Source organism: Balaenoptera borealis, assembly GCF_965194805.1.
Source record: "Balaenoptera borealis genome assembly, chromosome: 14".
Lineage (NCBI taxonomy): Eukaryota > Metazoa > Chordata > Mammalia > Artiodactyla > Balaenopteridae > Balaenoptera > Balaenoptera borealis.
In genome coordinates, this window is record NC_138875.1 from 15,256,139 (window position 1) to 15,277,721 (window position 21,583).

General features: G+C 46.0%; 1 protein-coding gene across 2 annotated transcripts in view; it reads left to right on the plus strand.

Moving 5' to 3' along the window:
* Nucleotides 1-7,397: 7,397 nt before the first annotated feature.
* CCBE1 (collagen and calcium binding EGF domains 1) overlaps nucleotides 7,398-21,583 on the plus strand; it is a 241,474-nt gene continuing 227,288 nt past the window's right edge. For both annotated transcript variants that reach the window (XR_014233834.1, XM_082352993.1), the window contains exons 1-2: nucleotides 7,398-8,462; nucleotides 8,899-8,979. Coding sequence is in view for 1 of the 2 variants with exons in the window: in XM_082352993.1 (XP_082209119.1) it covers nucleotides 8,332-8,462; nucleotides 8,899-8,979 (212 nt within the window). In the remaining variant the exon portion in view is untranslated. The remainder of the gene's footprint in view (nucleotides 8,463-8,898; nucleotides 8,980-21,583) is intronic.

Consider the following 21,583-nt stretch of genomic DNA (forward strand, 5'->3'; position numbering starts at 1 on the left):
GGAGGGAGGACGAGAGAAAGGGAGAGGGATCCAAAACTCTTCCAGCTTTCTTGAGCAAACCTTGGTTGCAACTGCTTACCCTCCAGTATTCTTTCTAGATCTCAAAGAATCAGTTTCCAACTGGAAGGTGATTCCATGGGACTACGCTGGACTCTGATATTTTCAAAGCATTTTGCCTAGGTATTTCTCCGCGGTGACTATAAAAATGTTCCCCCCAACACCCCTGCGTGCTTTCCTGATAGCCTAGTTCCGTGAGAGTTCTAGGTCTGATAAAGACCTGTCTCAGGTCCAGGGCTAGAATGGGAAGGATGGTTTGCAAACGTGCCAGAGCTCCAAGGGTTTGGAAACTGGATCTCAATCTTCTCATGTCAGCATTCCCACGTAACTCAGCAGACTCTCTAGCTGCACGAGGACAGGTCCCGTGGATAAAGCTCAGCATTGCTGCAAAGAGAGGTCAGCTAATACACAAAGGTGAGGACTTATGGGGTCAGCTGGTTGGCACAGAGCTGCCGAGGAAGGATCGTGCCTGAGCACGAACCGTGATAGAGTCTCAGGGTCACTGATTATCATGGTGGACCTTGGGCTTTCCCTGGTTCTCATTACATCCCTGGGCAAACATCCTGGATGTAGTCTGTCTCTTAGGAGAAAACTGCCCAGATTCTTAGTTCTCCAAAGGGCAGTTTAATTGTAGTGTTAAGAGCATGGACCCTGGGGCTAAAAATGCCCCAATTCAAACGCAGCTCATTACTCATAACTCTGTACCTTAGGCAAGTGAATTAAAACCTCTACCTCAGTTTCCTCACCTGTAAAAAGCAGATGATAATAGAATCAGTGACAGAGGATTATAATAAGGATTAGATGAGATAATACTTATAGACTTTCTTTTTTTTGTTTTGTTTTTTTTTTGGCCGTGCTGTGTGGCATGCGGGATCTTAGTTTCCGGACTAGGGATTGAACCCGTGCCCCCTGCAATGGAAGTGCAGAGTCCTAACCACTGGATAATACTTGTAAAGTGCTTTTAAAAATATCTGCATGGGGCTTCCCTGGTGGCGCAGTGGTTAAGAATCCGCCTGCCAATGCAGGGGACACGGGTTTAAGCCCTGGTCTGGGAAGATCCCACATGCCGCGGAGCAACTAAGGCCGTGCGCCACAACTACTGAGCCTGCGCTCTAAAGCCCGAGAGCCACAACTACTGAGCCTGCGTGCCACATCTACTGAAGCCCACGTGCCTAGAGCCCGTGCTCCACAACAAGAGAAGCCACCGCAATGAGAAGCCCGTGCACCACAATGAAGAGTAGCCCCCGCTCGCCGCAACTAGAGAAAGCCCGCGCCCAGCAACGAAGACCCAACGCAGCCAAAAATAAATAAATAAATAAATATATATATATCTGCATGTACCAAGTGCTCAATAAGTATCTGTTGTTATTCTTTGTGCCAAATTCTTGGATAAGTATCATCATCCATTAAAAGCGTTCAGGAATGTGGCTTTCTTGGTATTTTATCACGAATAGGTCTCATTTTGGTTAACAGATGTATTGCATGTTCTGTCAGACTCTAACAACCTTTACCCTGAGTGCTAAGATTTTTCTGCATCATATGGACTGCCTCATTTTCTTTAAACAGAACTGCCCTCCCGGAAGATTGTGGCCTCCTTAGGCAGGGTCCATTACTCTGCTGCAAATTTTCCCAGCCTGACCCAGTTAGAAACGTTCAACAGAAAATAATGCAATCGCACGGATGCATAGATTTGAAGACAGCATTCACACCGCTCTAGAATTGACCACAGCTGGGTTTTAACTAGCCAGTTCCTTGAACACATTTAGATCATGATTTGGTTTAAAATATATAAAAGTCAGACAGGCACAATATTCAGAACCACAACTATTCTCTAAGGCAAAGTATGTACATTCTAATTTCTAGCAACTGTTAATGGACTTGACTTACCCAGGGCCTTAGTCACCCCCTAACATTTAATTAAAGCACAATGGTAGGGACTTCCCTGGTGGCACAGTGGTTAAGAATCCGTCTGCCAATGCAGGGGACATGGGTTCGATCCCTGGTTGGGGAAGATCCCACATGCTGCAGAGCAACTAAGCCCGTGTGCCACAACTACTGAGCCCGCATGCCACAACTACTGAAGCCCATGCTCCTAGAGCCCGTGCTCCACAACAAGAGAAGCCACCGCAATGAGAAGCCTGCTCCCCGCAATGAAGAGTAGTCCCTTCTAGCAGCAACTAGAGAAAGCCCGTGTGCAGCAATGAAGATCCAATGCAGCCAAAAAATAAATAAAAATAAAATAATCTTTAAAAAAAAGCACAATGGTAGTGACAGCAATGTGAATGCTGCTACTTAGTTTAGTCTGTCCTGTGACGGGACGTCTCTATCCTTAGCCACCCATTTCACAAGGTATCTTTTATGGAAAGTAAGTTAAATGTGACAGGGCGGATGGCCCACCACAACTGCACTCAAATTTTCAAAGATAAACAATTAAAATAATATTTGCTTTCATTTATTATCTCTGATGCAACAGTCATGTTATATATCTTATTTACTTTTTTCAATAATCCTGTGACTTGGAGATCGTTGTTTCTAATTATCTATGGATAAACTGAATCCCAGGAACTTGTTCAGGGTCGTAAAGGTTTTAGGTTTTAGAGCTGGATTTCAAATCTAGGTAACTCTAATTTTTAAGTCTAATTCCTTTCTTTTCCCGGTGTTATTTCTCTAAGTCCATTTTTTAAAAGGAAGGAGGTAAAGTCAACCTCATATCCACAGGAAAAAAATATTTTTAATAAGTAATAAGTAGGTACTTTTAATAAGTAAGTACCCATTCTCTGCTAGCATGGGAATTATATTTATTCCACTATAAAAGATACCTTGGCTCAAATAAGAAAACTTTTATTAAAGTCAACATTGTTATTACCTGTCAAATTGGCTTGATACCATACTACTGAGCTAAGTATCTCCAAGTTCTCAATAAATATTAAATAAAAACTCTTACTCCTATGGAGGTAAGGGATATAAAGAGAGTTAGCTCTACAAAAATAAAGCAGAGAAGTTGTGGTATAGAAATGGCTGATACTCCAAGGAGTCAGCTCATAAATCCTGGGTTAATTCTAGTGGCACGTTCTCTACCAGAGACCTCGTAGCATGGGGCTGGTGGCCATACCTCTAATGCCAGCCCTTCATCCTTCCTTTTCATGCTTGTGGGGACCACAAGAGATGGGGCCCTCCCAGCTGCACGTCCTGCCTTCCCCATTTGTCCCACAAGGAGGTGCAGAATTGAATGGAGCTAGAACGCTCTTCTAGAAACCCTGGGTTTGATCCTGCAGCTGTGACTAGTCAAGGAGACTGCCGACTCTCATGGTCTCGACAAACTCCTTTGGAGGAAACCCCAGACAGGGACTCAGAGTGTATGTGTGTGTGTGTGTGTGTGTGTGTGTGTGTGTGTGTGTGTGTGTGTGTGTGTTAGAACTTTCAAGAACATGACACCCAAATCACATGAATAATTTTTCTTGATCTTTTTGAGACATTCAACCAAGTAACAAGAAGTTTCTCTTTTTTAAAAAATTTTGTACATTTTTCTTTTAGTTGCCTATACACATATAAGGTTAACTAATGTTTTAACATTACCTTTATTTCAGAGTTTGGCAAAAATTGTGTGATTCTGTCACAGACATAGGAATCAGATGTTTCTTCCTGTCTTGGGAGAAAATTCCAGAGACCCACAGCTTCAATACACTTTCAGAATTTGTACAAGTTAAAATGAAGGTAGGCTAAGTGCAAAGATAGTGTATACACCCCAAAACCAGGGCTTTAAAACCCTTTTACCGTGTGAACATGTTTCAGTCTTCTTGCCTTCAGCATTTCCTCACAATGGCTTGGAGACTGGAGCATTTTAACACTCTTCAAGGTTTACCCCTAATTCCCTAAGCAGACCTGGCCATATGTCAATCAAAACTGAAACTGAAGGAAAGGTATCAGGGTAACCTGTTTATTCTAGGGATATATGGTATATGTGAACCACTCACAGTTCTGTAGGAGCTCTACCCATGCTTGTTGGGTCTTGTTTCTATGAAATACCTTTAGATGACCGCTGCTATATTCCAGGGAGACCAACAGGAAAAATCTGTGATTTTTTTGGAGAAATTTATAGGCTTTTTCTTCATGGCTACCTTGAATCTTGTAACTGATCATGCAGTTATCCTGAACTGATGTCTGAGAATCTGAGAACTGATTTGTGATCTGCTTTAAACATAGCACAGGACTTATACAATCCTGCAAACTAACTTCACTTCAGCTTCATTTTATTGCCCTATCCTGATTCTTCCTTTGCTTTAATTGCTTTATCTAATCCTGCTCCATACCATATATAACACTATAAATAATGCATATACTATATAAAGAAATGCATACACTGTAAAATACTATGTATTTTTTTCAGCCACCACAAATCCCTTTCCTAAGGAAAAATTTAAGCAAACAAATAATAGAGGAATGAATTGTGTCCCCACTTGGTGGTGTTTTGCCCTTTAATTTGTCTTTTTATGGATCGTTCTTTTCTAATACGATGTTGAACTTCTCCAAATAAGATGTTGGAGTCCCTCAAAAAGGAGTGGGCAAAATGGGTGAAGGTGGTCAAAAGATACAAATTTCCAGTTCTAAAATAAATAAGTCCTGGTACTATAACGTCCAGCATGGTGACTATAGTTAATAATACTGTATTGTATGTTTGAGAGTTAGGTCTAAGAGAGTAGATCTTAAACGTTCTCATTACAAGAAAAAAAAATGGTAACTTTGGTGATGGATGTTAATTGGACTTGCTGTGGTGATCATTTTGCTATAGCTAACATATGGAATCATTATGTTGTACACCTGAAACTAATACTGCACATGTCAATTTGCCTCAGTTGAAAAAATAAAAGCTAAAAATTAAAAAAAAAAGAGTGGAAGAGGCCGTGGTTCTTATTTCCAAGGGTACTCTCTGCCCAGTGGCCTAGTTTTTTCACTTTGCTTGTGTATACTGGCCTCTGTGTTCTCCAGCCAGTCAACCCCCCTTCTCCCCCCAGCCCCAGACAACACTCAGCAGTCCTTAACAATACCTGGCCCACCAGGGAGTTAAACCTACAGCACAGTCTGCATTCAAAGCCCTTGGTACAGCCTCGTACCCCTAGGACATGGCAAACTGTAGAACTATGCACGCTCTGCTTTGTCTCAGGGAAGCTGACAGGCCTATATGGAAAACATCGCAGACATGCTATGCCGAAGAGAAATAATCATACAGAGCCTCCCCCAAGGAGCATTTAGGTCCGTATCATCAGTCTTTGTAACACGCCTGTGAAAGAGGCAGGAGGTGCGTCCTCTCAGCCAGTGTTTCTTAAGTGAGGGAATGGGGCAGATCGTTGGGGAGCTTATGCATGGTTGGGGAGAGAGTTAGGGTCTCAGGAGAGACAACCGAAGACCCCGGGGGTCCCTGCCACACTCAGCTGCATTCTGACATCTCCCATGCAGGCTGCAGCCTGAGCCAGTGCAGGTTTCGTCTTTTACAGGAGTGTTTAACTTTTCAGGGGACTGGAATACATACAGGCCATCCACATCTCTTTGCCCTCGGCTGTGCTTTCCAGCCCAGGTCCCAAAGCCCCACAAGAAATGTTGTGCGGTCAGTAGCTGCCAGTGAGTTTAAATTCCAGGCCTCCAGGCAGAGGTTTTAAAAAAGGTCTCTGCTCCAGCTCACCTCTTCCAGAAATGCCCCCTGACCACGCAGCCTCGGGGTTTCCTCCCAGGCAAACCTGGCCTGTTTGCTGGGCCCCAGCACCTCCTCTGACACCTCATTCTCATCTGTGCTCAGTGGAGGGGCTGAAAATAAGGAGGCCTCAAAGTCAGCTCAGTCCCCAATTTTCCGCCACACAGCTGTGCATAACAGACATGATTTTGCTTTTATCATTTGCAGCCTGAATTACTTTCTCCGTAAAGCTCCATATCCCCATATGTGGCTTATTAACTATTTAAGGAAGCCGATAACAAATCTCCTATACCATTCTCTCCTACTTGTAGAACTAAGACCCATAATACAACAGTAGAAAAGCAAAATTGAGTAAAGAGGAGAAAAAAAGATAGCCAGATATCAAAATAGAGTAATAGGTAAGAAAATAAAAATAGAACCTCCTAGGGACTTCCCCTCGTGGGTGGTCCAGTCAGGGGTTAGGCTTCCAAGCTTCCACTGCAGGGGGCGTGGGTTCTATCCCTGGTCTGGGAACTAAGATTCCCACAAGCTGCATGACTTGGCCAAAAAAAGAAAAAAAAAAAAAAAAAGAAAAAGAAATAGAACCTTCTACAGAATGGCCTTTTCTCTGCAAGACGGAGACTAAACCTTTTTTTGGCACAATCTTAAAGTGATACAATTTTTATAATCTCCACCATGGGTTTATTTTTCAAATGCTTAGAGAGGTATCTCTTTAGGAACCCAAACAACTGCTGTGAAATAAACTATCTAGAAAGCAGAAAGCTGGAAAGTTAAAACTGAAAATCCTGTGCAATATAATCATTTAGGTTAAAAGTGGTAACAGTTAACGTCTACTGAGTGCTCAATATACGCCAGGCACTGTGAAAACATCATATGCATTACCTCATTTATTACTCTTAAACACTCAGGGAGTTTTCTCCAGTTTACAGATGAGGAAACTGAGTTTCAGAAAGGTTAGGTAACTTGCACAAGGTCACGTAACTTGCTCAAGGTCACAGACCAAGGAAGCCACACAGCCTGGGTTTGAATCCAGGTTTATTTGTTGTTTTTTTTCCTGACTGTATGATGGTCACAGGCAGGTTTGGCAAGCTTCTGAAGTGTCTCCTGAACTACCACGTGAAAATTCACTTCTCTTGTGTGTAGCACCGTATTTCAATATCAAGTGTGTTTTATGCTCTGCCATGTCTAAGTTTTGTAGGAAACAAACCCACCTCACTGAAGTTGGACTCCTAGTTTCAAGGGATATGGTATCAAATAAAATCGTAAATGTGAAAAACCTTTGGAAAATTTAAAAGCAATCTACAGAGAAATAAGGATACCACTGCTATTTTAAAATGTCAAGATGTATGTGATATGCACGGTCATTCTCAGTTGCCCAGAATATTTTGAATCAAAACACCTGCTCACCTAACCAATTAGTACACCGGTAACTTGTGAACAAGCTACCTTTTCACCTCCTCGTGCAACCCCCTGCTCTTGCAACTTATTTCTGGGCCACAACCACTAGCTTTCTCAGCGGGGCACGTTTATGTCACGAGCTTCTCTTTAACAGGCACAGAAACGCCTAACGTGCAACCAAGTGTGAAGGTGAAGGCGTATATATATGAGTTACAATTGGGTCACCACCAGATGAGCTGATTTACCGTACCGCCCCGCAGCCGGGGTTTTCAGGATACCCGTTAACAACCCCGCATTAACTAGCAGGGGGCAGGCGCTGATTAACGGCCCCCTTCCGTGTCTCACCTGATCTTCCAGGAGTTTCCAGCTCTCACGTGTGTGCGTGGTTTTGAAGCAGCATTAAAGCTGCTCAGGGCAAGAGGATTTAAAAGCCCCCTCGGAAAGAGCTGTTGAGAGCTTGTTGCTTGTTCGACCGGAGGACTAAGGGGCTTTAATGAAGACAGACCACGCTCTAGAAATGGTGCAATTTCAGGTTTCAGAGAAGGCAGTTTGGGAGAGCCGCTGGCGCCTTCACCTCCTCCTTCCTCCCTTATTCTGCTAAGGAGAACCGAGGTAGCGGGAAAGGACAGTGTAGGCGCTCGAGGGGAGAAGCCAAACATTAGCCTGACCCGGGTCCTTGGAAAGCAACTGACAACAGGAAGGAAGCTTATTAACCCCTCTGCTCCCCCTCCCTTTTCCCGGGGTGAGAATCGGCTCCTCCTCCCGGGCGTGCGACCCTGGGGTAAAATGCAAGCGGCCGCCTGCTTTCCGCACCCTGCGCGCGGCGCCCGGCGGAGGAAGAGGCAGGCGGCGAGGGCGCCGCCCCAAACCGCGTGGAGCGAGTTCGTCTCTCCGGCGTGAACCTCCCGAGCGAGACGGCCTGGACCCCGCGACCGTCGCGCCGGCTAGGCACCGCCGGCGCCCCATTTCCCAGCCTCTCTTCGGAGCTGGTACTCTGCACCCCAACCCATAGCCTAATCCCCCTCAACACCACGGCGCCACCAACCCCCGTGCCTCGCGCAGGTGGCGCAAACGCCCCCGCCCTCGGGCGCCCCCTGCCGGGAAGAGGGAAGGTGGCGGCGGGCGCGGAGGAGCCGGGCGCAGGGCGGGGAGAGAGCTGCGGCGCCGGGAAGAAGCCGGGAGCTTCCCTGATGGTGCCGCCGCCTCCGAGCCGGGGAGGAGCGGCGAGGGGGCAGCTGGGCAAGGGCCTGGGTCCGCTTCTGCTGCTCCTGGCGCTGGGACACACGTGGAGCTACCGAGAGGAGCCCGAGGACGGCGACAGGTAAGCGCTGCCGGTCCCTGCTTGGTGCGCCCCGGCTTTTGGGGTGCAGGCGGTGCCCCTTCCCCCCACAGCGGTGACCCTCACGCCCTCGCTCCCCGGGCGCTCAACTGTTCTGGCCTACGTTAAACTCTGCTCCCGGGTGAGACCCTCCGCGCCCTTAGCCCTGGCTCCCCCATCTGTGGGTCGGGGCACCGAGATACCCGCGCGCCGCATTCCTGCCGCCCTTCAGTGCCCCGCTTCTTCACCTTTTCTTTCGCTTGGGCCTGGGGTCCCTGCGTTGGCCCCTCACCGGGCCCGCCCCTGACCCTGGAGTCCGCTCCGCGTCCGCGTTAGGGAAACCAGCGCCTGGTCGGCGCGCGGGACGCGGATTCCCAGAGCGCGCTGCCCTTCGCTCTCCAGCGGAGAACCAACTAAGTTCCTCCAACTTTTTCCACAGAGAAATCTGCTCGGAAAACAAAATCGCCACGACCACGTACCCGTGTCTGAAGCCTTCGGGCGAGCTCACTACGTGCTTCAGGTAAGTCTCGGGGCTCCGCCGAGTCTGTCCGTGCGCGCCCGGGCTGGCTGGGGAGGCGGCGCCGCGCAGGAGGGGCTTGGAGATCCGCTCGGGGGCCGGGGCCACGGTGGTGGGTGCTGGGTGAGTGCTCCTTGGTGCAGACGCTTTCTTTTCTTTTGCGTGTGGTTTCTGCGCCGGAGCAACGATGGGCAACTGAGTGTCGGCACCTAGAGTTCGTGCTCTAAGAACCTGAGGGAGGTGGTTTACTGCTCCCTCGAATACTTGCGTGATGGTTGGAGAAAATGTTGAAAGTTTCATAAAGCGGATCGGATTGTGGGTGTAAACAGTGCGGCATAGCAAAGGTGAATGGTTGGTTTTGCGTTTTGTTTTGAAAACATAAAGGCATACAACCAGGAAATACTTGGTCCTTGGCTATCTTTTGACCTTCTGCCAGGACAGAGTGTGATACTGTCACGGCCTCTGTGGGCAGGAGGATGGGGGCAGAATGCGGGCCGTCGATAGGGTTAAGTGAAAGCAAAAAGCGTCAGGATGGTTGAGCCACAAGAAGAGGATCAGTCTTCTGAAAATTCAGTTCACAGAGCCTGGGTGCTTGTTAAAGCTAAGCATGAATAGGGCTAGGGAATCTATAGTATGAAAAATGCTCCCAGGTGGTTCTGATTCTCAACAAGGTGAATCACTGTTCCCTGCTTGCAATTTTCTGGAGGTGAGGGTTGACTTGTCACCATAGGCTTCTGTGCCAGTGCCCTCAGTGGAAGGAGGCACCCACCATAAGCGCTTATGAGTTGCCTGCTTTTTAAAGGTTCTGTGCGAGGTACAGGGATCAGACACTCCACCAGACTCCATCTCTGTCTCTGGGAATCGTGCACTGTTTGGGGTGCCAGGCTAAATATTGGGTAGTACAAGATAACACAGCAATCCTCAAAAGTGAACTTGAAAGAGAAGGAAGTTGCACTAACGATGTGGTAGCAGATGAATCCTTTGAGCTGTAAAAAAAAAAAAAAAAAAAAAAAAAAAAAAAAATTGCATGTGCTCAAGGGTTCAGGTGTAAGTGGTTACAGGGCTGGTCAGTTTAGGGGTACAAAGGCACCATCAGTTACATCACGTACCATGCTGCTTAAGTGAAGCAACAGTCAAGTCTTAGCCTTGGGAAGGGCGCCTTCTCTGGGAAGTGGGTGGTGACACTGAACGAGACATGTGAGTTAGTGGGGAAGAGGGAGTATGGGTCAGTTGGCAGGTGAAGACTTGGAGGGGTTAACTGCGTAAGCAAGGTCGCCCATCTGGAGACCTGACCTGGGGGTGCTGGCTCCAGGACTCTGCCTGGTGCCAGCCCTGTGTTTCATCCACAGTATTTCTTAGGACACATTTTTTCCCTTGTCACCGCAGCCTAAAACCTCTAATCTAACATGGAACGTGTCCCTGAGATGGTTTGCTCATTTATTTGGTCCCTGAAGGTCAGACTGCACATAAGTCAGTGACAGTTACAGAATGCATGTCCGATTTTCAGAAACCATTGGTGCCTGATTAGTGTTCTAAGCTGATTTCATTCGTTACGCTGTTACTTGTTACGCTGTTAACAGAATTTAAAAACAGTGTGGTGTTTTTCTGCACTAAGCCTCTGTAGGAGACGTGAGCAGTGTCTTGATATGTTTTCATTAACAGCCACTCAAAGAAACAGCTTATGAGAGCTAACAAAAAGGATATCTTATTTCTAGGAGAAAGGAGCTTAGAGGAATGGGAGGGTGTTTTCAGCTGAAGAAAATGGTAATGGTCCATGTGAATATTGTTTCTTTGGTTTTCCTTTAAGAGTTCTATGTGCACTTCATTGGTTTTATACAATTGCCATAGCTTAGTACCTTCCTAGAGACAGTCAGTTGGCAGTTGCTGCCCCCCTTTTGAGCCCCAAGAATGGAGGAATGCTGTGTGCTCTTTGGTTTGTGAATTCTAATTGTTCTGGCCCTGTAGACCCTTGCTACTCCCGGTGTGGTCTGGAAACTGGCACAGGCATCTTCTGGGAGCTTGTATTGTCTCGGGCCCCTGCCCAGAACTCCTCAATCAGAACTTGCATGTTAACGAGATATGCATTAAGGCTTGAAGCGCTGCTCTAGAAACCCGTGTCCTCACCCGAGTCATGGTGCAGACCTGTTTGGACAGATCCTCAGGAACTCAGAGGCCCCTGCAGATGAGTTAGCCCTTCTACCACAGTAACATAAAATCAGACAAAGAGCCAGCCTTCCAGGAAATTGGACTCATGGACTGTTGGATGACCCTTAATTAAAGTGAAAGTAACGTAGCAGAACTACTACTGTTCTGGGAATGCTTTCTGACTGCCTAGAATCCCACTCTTAGCAGATGTCTCTGGTGAATGGCTTTTTGCAGAAGAGAATGCATACCGGAAGTCACTCCTGAATTTAGAAGGTGGTCTTTTAACACTGGCTTTCCAAAAACCATTGACATGGAGGTATGGTAGATGTAACATCTGATTTGCCATTATTCCTGAAAGTCATATGGAGACTAAGGTGATATGGAAAAGAGATGGGGTCCGAATACTCTGTCCTGGACCCCACCACGCTCGTACACTTCTGTTTTCCGTGGTTTTACGTAAGCAACGCCTTTCCACTTAAGCCTTATATTAAATGACAGTTGGAGGATTTACTATATATTCACCACTGTCCTATGCACTTTACGTACATACAGCTATAATCCTCAAAGCCACTCTGTAGCATGTGTGTTGCCTCAGTTTTACAGAGAGAACCGAAGCTCGGATTAAGTCCACTTGCCCAGGGTCACAAAGTTAATACACGGGAGAGTCGAGGTTCAGACCCAGGTTTGTCTGACTTCAAAGTCTGGGCCCTTTCGTCATCCCGGTGGTGTCTACAGATGTGGCTGAACTTTCCAAATCTGGCATCTAAGTAAGGAAGAAAACTATCCATTTAGAGGCTATAAACTCAAAAGAAGCAGATAACTCCAGCAGCCACCGTGACCACAGTGTTTTCTGAGTAACGATTGCTCTTGATCTGTCTCAAACAGTTGAGCTTACATTACCATGTTATACACGACGTTGGGTTCCTACATGTATAGCTTTCCTTCCTTGTAGGATTTCATCGTAATCACAGGGTCTGTCTCTAGGGACTCTACCCCAGTGTGCATTGAGCCAAGTCCCCAAAGCTGATGAAACACTGAGCGAACGCCTTTGGCAGCTTAAGCTTAGAGGGCATGTTTGCTCAGTGTTACACTCTGACATGGAGCGTATTCTTTTACCAGTAGTTAAGATTTCAGAGTGTGTGTGATTTATCTAGACTCTAAATTTATCCTAGCCAAAGCAAGCCCATAAAGTTATCATGGCATTTACCCCTCTTGTGGCTATTAAAGTTCTTCCTACAAGTTAACTTTTTTCCTCCTTTCCCAGACGACATAGTTTTTGAACAAAAGGTTTGTGTTTACCTTTTCTTTATGGGGGTCCCATATCAAGAAAATGATGTTAAAGTCTTTTTAAAAATAAGAAAATGAGTGTAGGAAACATCAAGAAATCAACTTGTATTGAGTGAGTCTGTGTCCAATAAACATGCTAATTAACTCTTTGGATCCATTAATCAATTAAGGACTTGAGCATCTATTATGAGCTTAACATAATCCTAGAAAATGCTTGAGCGTAGTCCCTGGTCAAGTTTTACAGACTTGATTTTTAGACCAAGGCCTCTACGACTGTAACCAGTATATGATATACATGATTGAGTTCAAAATTGTGTAGTTTATACTATGTGATGGGGAAGAGATTAGAAGCAGCTAGGAATGGCTTTATGGGCAAGAGAAGACTTGATTGTCTCTCAATGTGGTTCTTTAACAGAATGTTTGGTGTTTGTTGCATTAGCTATGATCTTCAGCTTTGTGGTTCACAGACCTACAAGTAGAGGCCCTCAGCTGTATTTGTCCCATCGGTGCTGTCTCCTGAGGGTCATGTTCCCATGGGAAATAATGACATGGGGATGCAAAAACTCCCACTTAGGATTTGGCAACACTGTTGCATTATTTAATTAAAATGTGGAAGTTAACATATTTCTGCAAATGTGTTTACTTGGAAATTGGAGAGCAAGAAGGTCGCTTAATTTAGAGCAGCACCACCAGAGGGAGAGCCCCGGACTTTAGCTAAGTCTCCATTGGAGGAAGGGCTGGAGAATGTGCTATCTGGCAGGTCCCTGAGTCTCCCTACACAGGGCTTTGATGTCAAAACAGGCATAGTAGAAACTCTCTTCCCCAGTTTGAATTCCAGCTCTACTGCTTCTGTGACCTTGAACATTTCTCAATCTGTGTGCTCTAGTGCTCTCCTTTAAGTAAAGGAGGATCACGTTAATACTGCAGTTAGAGGGTTACAGTGAAGATGAAATGAGTTGATGTACATAGGAAGCGCTCAGTGAACGCTGCCTCTCGGGCTCGCTGCTGCGTATCCCCAAGTCTGGCGTGGTGAGTGCACAAGCTGGGTGCTCAGTAGACATCTGTTGAGTTTTGAGCTTTACAGTAGACATTTTTGAAAGAGCAAATTCAGACCCTAGCCAGAAACCCTGAGGGTGTTTATAGCAGTCGCACGTTGGCTGTTTTTAGTTGCCTCTCCAAATGTAGGCTGGCCCAGAAATCTAGCGCCTTGGGAAAATTATCAGTACAAAAGATAACTTTTGCTTCCTGCCTCCTACCTGACTACACGATGTCCTCTGTTCACGTAACTATAAAAGCAGGCAGAAGGCATAGTTACCCCATTTTAGAGGCTCTTAGAGATTTGCCCCTTGTCCAGGGTCATGAAGGGTCTTATTGGCAGAGACAAGAGTAGCGATTAGGTCCTCGGCCCAGTTCTGGTTCCTCCCTTCTCCCTCCCCGTTCTGTGGCCAGCATAGCTTAGGACCCACTCTGAGGGCAGCTCTGAATCACTGTTGGCTTATTCAGGGCTTGTGGGCCCCCTTTAAGAAAGCATTTGTATCTTCATGTCTGCTGTCCATATTCTGACCATAAGGAGGAAGTAGTCCAAATGTCGTGAAGAACAGAGCAGGGGACGGGTGGGGGTGGCTTCGTGCAAAACTGCCTGAATCACGGATAAGTTGGAGGCAGCCTCATGTTTCCCTGTTAGACCCTCTCTCCCACTGGATGGTTAGCTGCTGAGTGCCTGGTTCCTCTGTCCTCTCATCCATGACTGTAGCCTCAGAGGCTAGTCCCGTGCCTGGACAGGGTCCATACACGTTGTCATGTACACAGGATTCGGTGGATGAGTGTTAATGTTGCAAGTAAACAAGGAGATTTGACCGAAATCTTTTAGGTCTTCCAGAACTTCTGTTGCTCTCCGAGTATGCCTGCTTTTTTAGCTGAGTTTCTTTCTGCTCCAGATTACTTGCACCTCTGAGCTGCTGCCATTGTTTGCATTAGTTCCCACCTTGTCCTGTTAAACTTTAATTGCTAATGTGTTACAGGTGCTGATTCTGGCAGTTATATAGCTCATTCCATGGACTTGTTACTTTAAATAGTACCTGAAGAGGATGTGGGCAGTCCTGCCCAGTGTGTTGATTGCCCTGTGGACACTGGCTTTGAAGTGGTGGTGATCACAGTTTTAAAGGGGATCTCGCTCCCTACCCACACCCTCTTCTTTAGCTTGAGCAGGTGTCAGGAGAGAGGGGAGGGTGGAGGATGTTGGCCCAGGCAAGGTTCTCTCTCACTTTTCACTCATACTCTAGGGAACAAGACAAAGGGGTAGGAAACAGCTAACAATTGAACTGGCCACAAAAGGCCATGCTTTCACTGGTGTCCTTTGAGACCGGGTCCAGTTGCTACTCATTGTCCCCAAAGTTATTGATGCCTGACTTGCTACATTCACTTCCCTTCGTCTTTTCTAAGTGAAGCTGTGGGGTGGGTGCACCCGGAAAAAGCAAATATGCTCTTTTTTCTAGAATACCCTATTTTCTCAGATGGTAGTTTGCATTCCAATCGGTAGTTTAAGTTCAGTGGTTCAGCTTCCGCAAACTTACTACCTTCACGTGCAGTGGGATCCTCGCTGCTTCTGTGCGCTAGAGGGTCTGCCTGATTCGGGGCATTGCTGACTCTCCAGAGAACGAAGGTCTCCATTCTGTCTCAGCTTATTGCTTTTTATTTGGGGGGTGAAAAGGTAATCAGCTGTAACACCTGCAGCTTCTCTTCTGCCAAGCCAGGTTCTTTTCCATAAAAGCCATTTACCAATTTCAAAGTTTTACCAGCGACTGCATTCCTTATTCAGAGCTTGCTATGTGCCGAGCACATTCTAGGCACCCAGAATACATATGTGAATAAGTCAGGAAAAACCCCCAAACCTCTGCCCTCATGGAGTGCATGGATTTTAAAATTTATTTTTCAGTAAAGGAATTTCGAGCCAAGGATGTCCTTGGGGACGTTTGTTAGATGATTATCTTTGGCACACATCCGATGTCACATTTGGGGGGACTAAGCTTAATTTCCTGTGGCCCAGCTGTATCCTTTCAGCAAAAGAAAACCCTACGGCTCCAGGCAGGGACACGAGAACCCGGGGACGGTGGTAACTAATGTGTTTTTCTTCTGCTAGCAGGAAGGGAACTACTAACATGTGCCACAAGTCCCTTCTAAGAATTATTGGAATGTGAAAGCATTCCAAAGAGAAGGCCAATTCTCTGGCAGTGTGTCCTGTGAGACAGCATCAGAATGGGCCAACTAGGAACAGATACCTCGTGCGGACCCGGTTCGCCTCAGCCTAGGTTGCCCCATGTTTGCCAACAGTAACTTTAAGCAGAGTGTTAAGAGAAGGCGTGCCCCTCCTACATTCCTCGACTCTAATAACCCATTACAGGTCTGTGTTCATAAATGCATCTGAACTTTATGGACAACTTGTTTACATCCTGAAGTACCTGTACAGGGGGCGGAGTGGTGTTACCGCTACATGTTTAATCCCAGTCAAGCAAAGTACATCTTTCTAGCTTCTAGGTATGATTCCTGAGAGTCAAAAGTAGGTGTGAGAGCTTGGAAGAACAACTATATTGCCTCCTTGTTCGCTGTGTTAGGACGTGAGCTAGGTCATCTTTCCATGCCTTTCATGACTTCAGAAACTTGGACCATGTCCATTCTAGCCTTATCCATTCTCAACCTTTCCACTCCTTGGCCACTACTCTGGGGTGTTCTCTGATATTTGCCCGTGCTGGTGTGAGGCCCCCATCCTTAGTCCTCTGGGAACAGTAGGAGCAGCTGTCAGCCCAGTGGCTGCTGGTGCAGAGAACTGGTAGGAAGCTGGGAGGGCCCTCTTCACTGGAATCTGGCTCGGGAAGTTTGGTATAAAGCAGGGATTGGCCAAGTAGGGCAGGTGGCATGTCTTTATACAACCTATGATCTAAGAATGCTTTTTACCTTGTTTAAAGGGTTAAACTGTGCAACAGACCTTACTTGGCCCCCAAACCTCAGATATTTACTGTCTGGCCCTCTCCAGGGAAAGTTTGCTAACTTCTAAAGTGCTATCTTAATACTAAAGACTGGCAGTGGAGTTCTCCATCCATATGTGACCTCATCCATAGGTCTGAGTCCTCAAGGGGGGGCAACCTTGAGGACATTTAGGCCGCTTCCTCTTTGGGGCCTTTGCCTTTGCATTGCCTTATTGTATCTGGGTCTCTGGCCTGAGCATCTTTTCATTGTGACTTGATTTCCTGATCTCAAGGAATCAACCATAGTTATTGTTGAGCTGGAACTTTATTTCCAGTCATCTTCCCTTAAATGATTCTCTAAGTGAATGTAACTTGTCGGGATGTTTTTAAGAAGCTGATTTTACTGCACCTAGTTAAGTGCTGACTTACTGCTGCTTTTCTGTGTGTTCCCAGACCGGCCTTCCTTTGCCAGTTGAGTAATCCTTGGATTGCCTTGGCTAGTTGCCCACCATCCTTAATTCCATATGTCCTTAATTCCCAACCTGTATAGTGATCGTCACATGCTTTGACTCAAAGCCAACTCTCCATAAACTTGTTAGTTTTGAATTTCTACAGTGGAAGGCCTCACATTCAAAAATCAAATGAGAGTAGGTATTTTATTTGAGGAACACACATCTAGAGAAACAGTTATTTTCAATGAAGAGTGTCCTAAGTCAGTGTTGCAACATTTCACTTTTCCTTTTGAGGCTAAAAAGTATCATAGGTTGGCTCAGTTGCACTGTGCACAACATCAGTAATTAAACTTTTGAACTTAAACTCTGAACTGCCTTTTTAACAGTGCCAGCTCTTTGATTCCATGAAGATCACGGAGACTCCTAGGGTGACACCTTTCGACACTGAGGGTGGGGACAAAGTAGTGGAGAAGGAACGAACTACTGAAATACTCTGAGGAGAGAGAGGCAGAGTCTAATGGTATTTTGGAGAAGGGAAAGGAGGAAAATGTTGGAATGCACCACTTGACATATTAGGCAGATAAAGAAATGCCCTGGGGTATAGCAAAGAAGAAAATTATAGGTATAAACACTTGATAAGGAGTATCCTATGGAGATGAAGTCGGGTGAGAAAAAGATGTGGATATTAAAGTCATGTAGGAGCCTCTGACCTTGGTAACAGCCATTTTAACGGACTCAGCTGAACGGAGGTTAAATGAAGGCTAACTAAGCTTATAAAGGTCGACAGATGGACACATGCAATTTTTGTAACGTCCTGTGTGTGTTCAGCACCACTCCCTCAGAGGTCGGAGGCCGTCTAAAAGCTAGTGCGGAGGCCAGGCCGTGACTTGCCCCTCCAGCTCTCCCCTCTCTTTGCTTCCACTTGGCATTGCTCTTGGTAACGTGTCCATGTGTCACTCTGGAATTTTCCTATAGTGAAATGACTCACGGCTTTTGTGGTGAAAAATTACAGGTCAGAGTGGAGGTTGGCTTCCTGGGAGCCCAGCAAGACCACGAGACTGTTCATTGGAGGCAAGGTCATTGCCCAAAAAATGCACTGGAATTTAATTCTGGCAGATTCTGAAAGGTTAGAGGAACCTAGAATGTAACATCAATGGGGTTTTATCTCTGAGAAAGTTTGGCTGAAGGATTTTAATTCTGTAAAAATCGACTTTAGTATTATGTCGGTTTTCTGGAAATCACTCCTGCCCATCAGCTGGGAGGACATAGGGAAAGTTCAGTGTGGGGCTCTGCATAAAATCTACTTGGAGGTCACTTGATCGGGCTGCATTTTCTACCTGGAACACGGGTGAGAGGAGGGGAGGGAAAAGGGTGGTGAGTCTGGGGGAACTTTGAACGCAAGAGCAAAGATCACGGAGAAACGCAGGCTCGTGTGCTTTCCTCTGACGGCCCTGTGTGTGAAGGCTCACTGCCGGGAACTAGCTTGTTGGCCTGTGAATTCTCTCAAGTCCCAGAGCAGGTGTGTGGTGGCGCCAGACCGTCTGACGCCAGAGCCTGTTGTTGACCACTAGGCTCCTCTGAAAAGCCTGACAACTGTGGTTACCTCGCCTTCTGCCAGCCATAAATTAAAGAGACGTTTAGACGAGGGAAGGAGGATGCTGGAAATAAGGATGTCAGTCCTGCTGGTAAAAAACACAAGTCGGACAAGTTATCAAAAGTAGACCCATGAACCAACCGCCCGCCCCGCCCCATGTTAGTTTGCCAGGAGCGCCTCGGCAAACTACCATAGACTGGGAAGCTTAAACAAGAGACTTTCATGCAGTTTTGGAGGCTAGAGGTCTGGGACCAGTGTGGTGGCAGGGTTGATCCCTTCGGAGGCCTCTCCTTGACTTGCAGGTGGCCGTCTTCTCTCTGTGTCTTCACAAGGTCTTCCTTCTCTACTTGTCTGTGTCCTAATCTCTTCCTCTTACAAGGATACCGCTTCATACAGCATTAGAGCCCATTCTCATAACTCATTTTAACTCTGGCCTATTTAAAGCTTTGACCTCTAAATAATCACATTCTCCGGTACTGGTTTTAGGACTTCAATGTATAAGTTTTGGGAGGACACAATTCAGCCCATCGTATCCCCCCACCAAAAAAGCCCAGCACACGCTGGGACCATGTGATAAAGGGGACGGTTTTCATACACGCTGCTTTCCATGGGCATCACGGTCCACGTGGTGATCCTGAGTTATCCAGTGAAATTAAAGTGCCGTTAATACCACTGAAGAAGGAAAAACATTAAACCATAATGTTGTTTGTAGTGATCCCTTCTGTGGGGGATCCTTCTCTGGCTAAATGATGGAGGCTGTGATCTGTTCTAACTCCCTACATCAAGACATCACTGTTGTAAATGCTGAGGCCCACCACCCCAGACCTACTGAATTAGAATCTGCATCTTAACAAGGGTCCCTAGGTGTTTCCTACACACATTAAACTGAGAAGCGTTGTCCTGATCATCACTGTACCGTTCCGGGACTCCTTCCTCACACGTGGCTCTTCTTTGCTTCCTACTTGCAAAGCACTGCCTATGGCTTTACAGCCTAGACTGTGCTTGGAATCACCTGGTGAGCTTTAAAAAAAAATTCCATTGTCCAGATGGTACCCTAGACCAGTTTCATTAAACTCTGGAGGTGGGTGCCAGACACTGGAAATTTTTGAAGCTCCTTGCACGATTCCATTATGCAGCCAAGGTTGAAAACCTAGGAGCAGAAAGCAGAAGGGGGTGAGCCGCCTGATTCCTTGCCAACGGAGAGATGGTCCCTGTTTCTTCCTTCTATGGCCATTGGGCCTGGGTCCTCATGTCTTGTGCAGTTACTGCAGGTCCATGCCCCTCGGCAGGGAAATTTACAGCTGAAGCTTGTGTTGGTGCCTGGTGTCTCCTACTTCTTCTGTCGGGTCCTACTTTTTCTCTCCTGGCATCGCCTTTCTCTTCTGAGTTGGATGGTTCGAGGGCAGTCAGGAGAGTGATGAAGTGGGCTGAGGTGGATCAAGAAAGGTGGTCCATTCCTCATGAGTGTTGTTTCTTAAGCTGATCAGTCCTAAATCCCCTGGTGCAAATTCCATCACTTTTCATTTCCTATTGCAGCCTCTCAGCTTGGTGTCTGGAGCTACTTGGTGACCTTTGTTGCATTTTTTTAAAAAAATGTTTTGTTACTGCACTGCGTGAACTTTCTCCCAAGATGTAAACATGGCTCCGCATATTATAAATGAAAGCTTTTCAGTGTCAAGCTGTGTCTTTCTTTCCTTGCAAGCATCAAACACAAACACACTATTTTTTCCACGTAGTGTGATAGGAAATCTATGTGCTGGCAGAGGTTCTCTTCCCATTCCGTTTCTGTGTTCCTCTTCAACTCTTCAGGCCTCCCCTCTGATAACTGAAGAAACTTCTCAACCCCCAGCAAACACAAGGCTTTTTCTAGGTTTGTGTTAACTTTGTGCAAAACGAAACAATGTGCTCTGTGGTTTGACTGCATAGTTATCACATAAGCCCTGTATATACCATATGGCCGCAGACCAGGCAGTCCCCAAGTAGGTCCATATGTAATGCATCGTTACATACATGTACAGTAAGTCCCCTACATATGAACGAGTTCCCTTCCGAGAGCACATTCATAAGACCAGTTTGTCTGTAAGTCCAACAAAGTTAGCCTAGGTACTCCACTAACACAATCGGCTATATAGTACTGTACTGTAATAGGTTTATAATACTTCTCACACAAATAATATATAAAAAACAAGCAAACAAATATATAATATATATTTTTAATAGGAATAGAAAAGAATTTTATTTGAGCCTAACTGAGGACTATAGCCCAAGAGACACAGATTTAAGAAGTACTTAAACTGTGTTCCACCTGACTGCAAAATGGGGGAGGCTTACATAGGCAAAAATCACAAAGTTACAGTTAGTCACGTGAGTCATTTATCAAGAATCATAATTGGAGCTGGAAAGAAGTCAGGATGCTTGTCAAATACGGATTGGTTGGGGTCCGAAGTGGTTGCACAGGTACAAGGGGAGACCTTGAGAACCTAGGCAGCTGCTAGCAGATATTGTTTTAAGAACGACTGATGGTATCCTTGAGTCTGATACAGCTCAGAGAATTCAAGGTCTCAGTGAAGCAGGAACATGTCTGAAAGCACATCCACGATGGCCACCCGGCTCCATTTTGAATGCCTGAACCACAGTTATTCCGTTTTGATTTTTAAATGGTTAAATCAGATTTTAGTGGTTAAATCAGACGTACAATGCATGTTTGACAGACCAGAAGACAGGCTGTTGTAGTTAGCATGAAGGTCAAGCCAAACCATGTGTAAGCCAGAATGACTTCCCATACCTGTGACAATTTCTTCCATCACTGGGGAAGATGGGAAGCCATCGGAGGTTGGGAAGTAAGAGAGTGGCAGGATCTAATTTAACCTTAAAATAAAAGTCTCCCCAGCTACCGAGCAGAGACTCACTTGTGGGCCTTTCTCAGCCGTGGAAAAGAGGCTTTATTTTGAGGAATTGCACAGGAAACCACATATCTGAAGAAATATGTCAGTCATAGTTTCCAGGGGACAAACACGCCTGGGTAAAAGTAATCAGTTAAGTAGCATTTATTTTGAGAGTTGATAGTAAAGAATTATTGAAGAAAAAGCAACAGTAGTTGCATTTTCAGACTGGTTTTGTGAACGATGTAGCAAAACGTTTGTGAAAACCGAAGAAGCACTTGATAC